At 38.2% G+C, this 8,848-nt stretch overlaps 1 protein-coding gene across 1 annotated transcript; it reads left to right on the top strand.

Moving 5' to 3' along the window:
- The first annotated feature begins 248 nt into the window (after positions 1-248).
- On the top strand, positions 249-2,134 carry LOC148023452 (zinc finger A20 and AN1 domain-containing stress-associated protein 4-like). The gene is made up of 2 exons (XM_087696422.1): positions 249-398; positions 1,110-2,134. Exon 2 carries the CDS (start codon positions 1,145-1,147, stop codon positions 1,664-1,666), a length of 522 nt encoding a protein of 173 aa, XP_087552548.1. The 5' UTR covers positions 249-398; positions 1,110-1,144; the 3' UTR covers positions 1,667-2,134.
- The last annotated feature ends 6,714 nt before the right edge of the window (positions 2,135-8,848 follow it).

The raw sequence follows: 8,848 nt of genomic DNA, 5'->3' as shown, positions 1-8,848 counted from the left end.
AGTGCACCCAGTAGAGCATAGTGGATACTGCTGAGAAATATGGAGTGGACTCTAGAGGTGGTCTTCAAGGTGGTTTTGAAATAAACATCTCTTAAAGGGCAAACGCCTAGGACGAGGCATCCTCCCGGCCGAATGTTACCGCAATAGTTTCTGCTCATTAAAAATAACGCAATATTAGAAACGCAGTGTTAGGAAAAGAATTACGGTTTTTTTAATACCGCGGCTTTTGTGTTGTGAAAACATCGAGTTATCATTCCTTACCGACATAGTCGAGGTTTTTAAAGCTTAAAAGGGCAACAATACACTCGGGCCAGGGAAAAGGCGAGCAGACGAAGGCGAACCAGCAAACGGAGCGAGGAGCAAGACGATCTCGCGCGTGCGGCTCCTCAACGTCCATCGTAAGCTCCTCCTCCCTTGTCCCCCTTATTACCCTGATATTATTATTGCCTGCGTATCCGCCACATGTACAAGAACACAGACGGAACTGTGCTGTTCACTGGAAAATGGGGTGATAATTCTAATCGTAGTCTTTTGCGGCTGCAACGAGAGGCTCTGCATGATTTCAATGTCTGATTTTGTCTCCACTGTAGCCTCTTTAAGGTGAAATTGTCTTGTATCTGGTTTGCTTCCATTCCCTCTAAGGTGAAATTGTCTTTGCTTCTATTCCCTGATGCCTGGTGTATTTTGAGGCGTTCTTCGTATTGTTTATTTGTGTTCTACGGATTATGATTGGATTCTTCCTTGCGTTTGAATTTCGTTTTCATGTGGTTTTCTTTTTCCTATGCATGAGCTCGTTTTTACGTAACAATAAAGCAAGGACACCAATGATTTTATCTGTGCATGCTTCAGACAAACAGGGGTGGCCTTTGTCAATACTTGATTCTATGTTCTGTGACATCTTGTAATCAGACTATATGTGCATCTCAATAGTTTATGCACTTTGTCTCTAGCATATACCTGGTTAAACAGATTTACCTGCACCTTAAGTAGAATACTCAGACTATAACCTTCCATCAATACAAGTTTTAGCTCTGAGTAATTCGTTTATGTATGTCTCATCATCCTTAGGACCAGCCCTTTGATGTAATTTGTTAGCTTGCATTGATCAGGTTGATATAGAGATCAGTGTGGTAGTACATCAATCATGGAACAGAAAGGATGGAAGATAGAAAAGGATGAGATAGGCTGTCAGCCTCCTCAAGGACCTGTATTGTGCACCAATAATTGTGGGTTTTTTGGGAGTGCTAGCACTATGAACCTTTGCTCACAGTGTTATCGAGCGGCTGTACTGAAGCGAGCTAAGGCATCAGAAGCTGCAGCAGCCATTTCAGTGGCCCATGCCAAGCAATTTACCCCACAGGTGTCAAGTAAGCCTCGAATAGAGGCTGTTTCACCTGAGGCAGAAGCATTGACTCAATCTGGGGAGAGGGAGAACTTGGACAGAGCCCTAACTCCTAGTCAGATGCCATCACAACCAAACAGGTGCTCTGCATGCAGTAAGCGAATTGGTCTTACAGGATTCAAGTGTCGATGTGGGAATGTGTTTTGCTCTCTCCATCGGTATAATGACAAGCACAACTGTCCCTATGATTATAGAGCTGCTGCACAAGAGGCCATAGCCGAGGCCAATCCTGTTGTCAAAGCAGATAAAATTGACAAAGTCTGATCCAAGCCTTTTGTTGCTTTCAGGAATTTTTTGGGCAAGGTGTGTTCATGATAGACAGAAAAAAGGATTATTAGCTTTGCCTGCAATGTCAGGGCATTTGGCCAGGAGTGTATTTGGTGTAGATAGATTCAAAGTGATTTCTGTTGCTAATGGATTCATTTTAGCCCGGGCAGTGGGCATTGTGCACAGTCAAATGATGTATGGTAGGTCCGCTGCATGCAGTAATATTCAACATCTGTTGTTTACTGTGTAATGCCATATCTGTTTGCTGTTTTGAGATGCTCAGACAATAAAAATGACTGCTTGTTGGGCATTAAATGTGCGCAGTAAGATTGGTACCTACATAATAAAAATTGTGTGAGAGGCGTGCAGTAGTTTCAAATGTACCCACAGCCTTTCTCCATCAGGGTTTTGTCAGCCAGCTAAACATAGCTAGCTGATTGTGGCCCTCGATGTGAATGGGAAATTTCAGTACTACAGCTGTTTATGCTTATCATGTATGATTTTTTTTAGGGGGTTTTTTGAATCTGTACATCTTCTCTATTTAGAAAGTTTGTTAATAATTAATGTTTCTCATTTGGGTAAGAATAATTTTAGGGTTTCAATGTGTACACCTGCCTTCATTAATGGTTGATGGCGGAGGACAAATTGAATATGCTTCGTGTGTTGAAGAAATGCATTCCTAGGTGCCAGAACATTTGCAAGGTTGAGCTATTTGATGGCTCCATTCAAGTTAGTTTTGGTTGCATGGTTCAAGCGTGTGTTGAAGAAATCCAGAATATTTGTGGTTCCAGTGGAAATCCAAAGAGGGGGCCAATGATAGGGATAGTTTTATTTTATTTGGGTGTATCATGTTTCTTCTTTTTTGGGTCTATGTCTCATCACATTTCTCTTGCAAGCTTGAGCTATTTGCTCACTGGATTCAAAGTAAGTTGTGGCCTCTTGTGTATTGTGGAAATCCCAAAGAGGTCTAAACCATAGGGTTACACAATCTTTTTCTTGTTTCATCATGATTACTAATTTGGGTGCTTCCACATTCACTTGCATTTTGGTTATCGAGGTTAGTGTGTTCTCAATTTGGTGTCATGTGTGTACACATACATGCACACACTATCCCTCTCTTTGTGCTAATTTATATACATACTATTTTGTAAAGTGCATCTAGGGATTACTATTTTGTAAAGTGCATCTAGGGATTCTCTATTGCGGCCCTTAATAGTTTGGATCTTGTATATGTTAAGACTCTTTGGAGTCTTGCATCACTTGTGTTATATAAAGGCCCCTTGTTTGACAACCTACACATAATATTATGCACATTGTGTCTCTATTGGCTCCAACTTGTGAATTTACTTGGTGTTTGTTTTGTTGTTTGAGTCTAATGCCCAATCAGGCTCAAAGGCGGAACCCTATGATACTAGCTAATGCATGAGGGTCTCTCTAGTCCAGGATAGTTTTTTGTATGATTGTCATCATTCTTGAGTTGCTTTCCAATATCCTCGTTGCCCTTATATAATATACCTTGCATCATCTCTCTATTAACTAGTTGTAGGATCACACACACACACCCACACACCCACACCCTTGTTTAAACCTTGCATTATCGTCATCATTCTTGAGTTTCTTTCCAATATCCTCATCGCCCTTATATAATATACATTGCATTATCTTGCTATTAACTAGTTGCAAGATCTCACACACACACACACACACACACACACACACACACACACACACACACACACACACACACACAAGAATGAGTCTTAAACTTTCAACATGTCATTAGAGCATTACAATCATTCATGTGAAGATTTCGCAACCTGAATTTTAAAATTTGTTGCATATCAGTGTTTTTAATGTTAGGTTGATGAATCTCACATGAGAGGGTGTTCATGACATTACATCAACGAGTGGTGTGATGTTACATATTGAATTGCTAGATGCATGGTATATGCATTACATTTTATTGTTACCAATTAGGTATATGATTTTGTGTTATGCAAATAGTCTCTCTTTGCTCCCCCCTCCCAAACACACAAAATATTGAGTCCTACACTTCCAAAACATGGTATTAGAGCACTAGGCTCTCTCTCTCTCTCTCTCTCTCTCTCTCTCTCTCTCTCTCCAAACACAAAATATTGAGTCCTACACTTCCAATAAGGTATCAAAGCATTACGATGTGTGTGAGGTTAGGTTGATGGAATTGTGTTGTTTTTCATTATTGTTTATGCATTGTTATGGTGATGCATTTTAGTTTGAGTCTTTCATAATCATGCATACATGATTGATTGTCGACATTTGTGTTTTTGATCTTGTGGATCTATGTTTTTTGGGATAAAACCATACACATTATGTTAATAGTCACTAGATATATTATGGTGAGAAACATGTATTTTGACAAATAGTGCAACCTAGAAATATTTATGCATGTGTCCTCATGTTTTCAAGTCAAGCTTGGTGGATTTACATGGGTAGGTGCTTGTGCCATATCACATTGACAAGTTGTGCAATGCTAAAATAGCATTAACTATTAGACTTATGGTGACATCTGTGTGCAACCGTTGTTTTGTAAATGTTTTACTCATCCCCTTGTAATGTGGCTCTATTAGACTTACCAAGTTGCACTTGTTGCTTCATTACATTAACAATTGATCTTTCAAGTTGCCATCTTAAAATGTAAGTTTTAGCTTAGTAATAAGCATAGAAATATTTGAAGTTTTGTGAGTAGATATTTATTAACATTTTGCTCTTTGAGTGACTTCCTTTCTTTCTTTAAGTGACCAAATATTTTATAATCCAAGATTTAGTTCTTACTAGTCATGTCAATTAGCAAATTATATATTGATTTTAGACATGACACTAGAGATGTTGGAGGTATGGAAGGCGTTTGACATTGGAGAGAGGTTTGTTCCAATCTTGGTTTCATCGAGGGTGTATCTACATCAAGATTGAGTCTTTTTGGAGAGGCTTCCTTTTGGCTTATACATTACCTTATAAATAAAGAGATGCAAATACATGAATCAAATGTTGGAGTATATATTTAGCATTAGCCATCGTCAACATACTTATGGAGGATCATGCATTGGTCATAAATATCATTTGTAGTGCATTCATTGCTATTAAGGAGAGTTGGAACACAAGTTACATGTGTGGAGATATTGTCAAAGTGCATTGGATTCAATATTTCAATTTAACTTGATAATCCTAGGCATATCTTTAAGGGGAACTTTTCATTTAAGAGTAATATCACTAATGTCCATTTGAGATCCATTACTTATGAAGGGACTATTGGGGTCTCTTTCATTGAGGTGAATTTCTCTTACCATCATGGTGATAGTCTCCTACTCCACTTTCTCATAGAGTAGATTATGAAAAATAATATTTTAGAGGGGGAAACTAATGTTCTCACTAATCCCACCAACATTCACCTTTAGGAGTACATTGATATTGTCACTTTCTAAGTGTATACTTTCATTTCCTTGCAAGAATCTAGGACTTGTGCTTGGGAGATGGCCCATGAATTGTATCCTTTCATTTTATCAGTAATTTGAGACTTGATTCTACATCTTTGACATTGTGTGGCCTTCCAAATACCACATAAAGTCCAAAATTGTTAGATAGTCTTCTTGTAAGGAAATTATAGGGCAAACACAAACAACAAAAAATTGGTGAATGCTTAATAATATGAGAGTGCATAGAGATGAAGATTACTTTCATGTCTCAAGGACTAGGTAGGTGAGTTGAGAGTGATGTTAGAGACACTAACAATGGAGGAAGTGAAAGATGGTCCTTTACATGTTCGTAAAGACTACATGAAATAAATTGTAAGGTGATGTAGGTTGAAATGTGGTTCAACTTGTAGCAGATAATAATGATAATGATGATGTTAGTAGTGCTTTGGAGATAACCAAACCCAGCTAACTATCCCAAAAATGCAAGTAGTAGCATCTTCGAGTACTGATGATATGATTCTAGGGTGATAGTGATATGGCTGGTGATGGCTTCTCCGAAAAAGACAATAGATCCAATGAGTTGGCGTAGTAACTTACAAGCAAGGTAGCAACAACCAGCTCAGGGAAGTACCTCTAGGTGGGCCACATCTCCAAATGTGGGCAATACCTCCTAATGGGCATGTGGGGACAATAGGAGTATGAGTTGTCTAATGCAAGAGTAGGGCGATGATAATGATCAAGGGTAAAGGATGGATCCTCATAATGTGCCCTTAAATAGGGGATTTTTAGGCATGTATCCTATTGGCTCGAATAAAATTTTTTCTTCTAGAGTCCAACCAAGTTAAAATGCATGATCTCTTATCTTAGGCCTTTATGTTACTTGATGACCCCTCTTGTGCCCAAAAGGTGCCCAAGAGAAGATAAAGTAAAGTATAGCTCCACTCTCATTTACCCAAAGGTCCCACCTCAAAGAGACTAAAAAATTAGACCATGGATGTTGTGATGGAACACCCAAGGGCATATCACAGTGATGGAGGAGATGGATATCTTCTTTTAGGTGTGACATGTGAATGAGTCTTATGATTTAAAAGTAATAAGAAAATGGAAGTAGGATCCCCCATTAAGAACATTCATGTGGCAAGGATGTCATTGATGAAGGTTTAATGAGGCATGAAAAAGGAAAAGTTGCCATTGTTGCGAGTGTGATTATTGCACATGGAAATCCAAGTCAACAATGAATAGCTAGGGTAACTAATAGTTTGAAAGATATCATGCGATTAATGGAAGAAAGTGTCATGTTTTTGTTAAAAAGCGAGCCCCATATTTGTCAAAGGTCCCATTTCTTTTGAGCTTAGTGTGGGATATCTGCTTTGTCCTAATACCTTCGTGTGATTAGGAAGATCCACCGAAGTCCAAGTTACATTATGGTCAATACTTTTAAGATCTTTTTCCATCATGAGATGTGAACCATAATGCTTGATAGATTCTTTCCACAAGTTTAGCTCAAAATATGCAACATAATTTATTGTAAAGATAGATGCAAAGGAAGTAGTAGGATTGACCCTAGTAGATCTTCTTAGACTCTCCTTGATGGACTCTAGATGCAAAGGCAGTAGTAGGATTGACCCTAGTAGATCTTCCTAGACTCTCCTTGATGGATCCTATTGGAGGAATGGAACCCCCAAATTGCAAATGGGCTAGTGGTACCAACGAGGTAATGGTTCATGAAGAGATAGTTTGGCAGTAAAAGGCTCTATGGGTGGTGTCACAAGTGGGAAATAGATGTGGATCAAAATGTACATGAGAGGGAGTATCATCAATGATATACTTTGGAGTTTGCAAAACATCCCTCTTGTCAAACAAAATGTCCCTTTGAATCAAGACCTTATTCATCTAAATATTGGTAAGTAAGCCTTTGCTTCTAAGGAATAACCCACAAAGATGAGAAGCTCAAATCAAGGCATGATCTTATCTCATTTGTCATTTGGTCTTTGTACATGCATGTGTGCATGCGTGCACGTGCGCATGCACGTGTGCGTGTGCGTGTGCGTGTGCCCATGTAGAGCACGTTGTGTGCTCATGACAAACAATAATGTGAACATGGAAAATAGAAGGGTGAGTGCCATAAAAAATGTATCTTTTCAAAGGGTTCCAAAATCAATTAGGCAATAGTTAAAGAGAGAGATAATGTCTAAGTGTATTCACATTCCTTTTGACTATAGGCACTTGGGCAATTGGGCTGTAAGGAACATGGACCACGTGCTCCTAGATGTGGTGCATACACTCTTACTGATATCATAAAACTTAAAGTAGAATCAGCACAGACAATGAAGGGCCTTCAAAGAACTCTTGATTTTCACTATAGTTGCATAACAACTACTATCATGTTTCCCAAAGATGAGGGCATTGTAGAGCTTTGTACATGTAGCTTGTTACTAGGATAATATTGAGAAATGTGTTACAATCATAATCCATGAGAGTGTCATCTTTGCTTCTCTTAAGCTAACAATGGTTGTGAATTGGACCAAATCAATTTGCATAGGCTCCAAACTAGTTTCTTCCTTGCCTTGGGTGGTTTATTTGTTGTTGTTATCGTGGTCTCTAAACTTAATGAAGCCTCATGATGTTGTACTTGGTGCCTATCAAATAGCCGATTGTCACATTCTATCATTTGAGAAATGAAGTCACTCAATGTGTGAACCTTTGATATGGTCAACAAGAGATCCTTCACATCATCATTTAGTATCTAATGAAATTGACTAATAAAATAATCATGATTCCAATTCAAATTGCAAGTGAGCTGTCGAAATTCAAATGCACAAATTAAGATCCTTGATGTAGATTTAAGTTAGCATCGGCAACTTTAGCTCTATTAGTATTCTCAGAAGTTAGTAAAGAAATCCTAAAGAAGGGCTTCAAAACCATGAAGTTCTAGAGGTTCCTTCTCAAGCAAGGATGAAAAACAAGAGAGAGCTATGCTCGAGAGGAGTGTGCCAATAAGTCCCACTTGAGAAGTACTTCTAGGATAATACTCGAACTACATGTGAACAAAAAATTACACTTGCTACAAAAAACCTTTGAACTCTGATTTGGTCCCATCAAAATTGTCAAGCAAGCTAACCTTTAGCTCTTTCATATAGCTTAGAGGGCAACAATGAAATATCAAAGAGTATTTTTAATATGGACTTGCCTCTTGAAGTTCCTGAAGTTGATCTTGAAGATTTCGGATGGCTAAGCATGAGGTTTCTTTGCTTGTAATAATAAACTAATGTCATGGAGTTCTTGGATTTGTTCTTGATTATTGGTGGTGATGGGGTTTTTTTGCTTGTAACAATACACTAATGTCATGGGTTTCTTGGATTTGTTCTTGAATATTGGTGGTGATGACACCTTCCACTAGTAAATCCATCATGAGTAGGCAAGATCAAAGTATGGAGTCTTATCAAATTGTTATGAAGGCAATAAAAACTTGGTAGAGACAATGGTAATTAGCCCACAAATTACAAGAGAATAACTTCGAGAAGAAGAGCAAAAAAGAAAGCCTTACATAAGTCTAACAAAATTAATTTGCTGAAATTTTATCAAATAGCATATCCCTCTTTGTGATCTCACATGATACATGTTTGGGTATAAGTCTAATAAAATTAATATGTTGACATTTTATCAAATAGCATATCCCTCCTTGTGATCTCACATGATACATGTTTGGGGTATAAGTCTAATAAAATTA

This window comes from Lygodium microphyllum, chromosome 16, assembly GCF_053477565.2.
Source record: "Lygodium microphyllum isolate KBCC chromosome 16, Lygodium_microphyllum_v1.1.10, whole genome shotgun sequence".
NCBI lineage: Eukaryota > Viridiplantae > Streptophyta > Polypodiopsida > Schizaeales > Lygodiaceae > Lygodium > Lygodium microphyllum.
The sequence above is the reverse complement of the archived record's forward strand: the minus strand, read 5'-3'. Positions and strand labels throughout refer to the sequence as shown.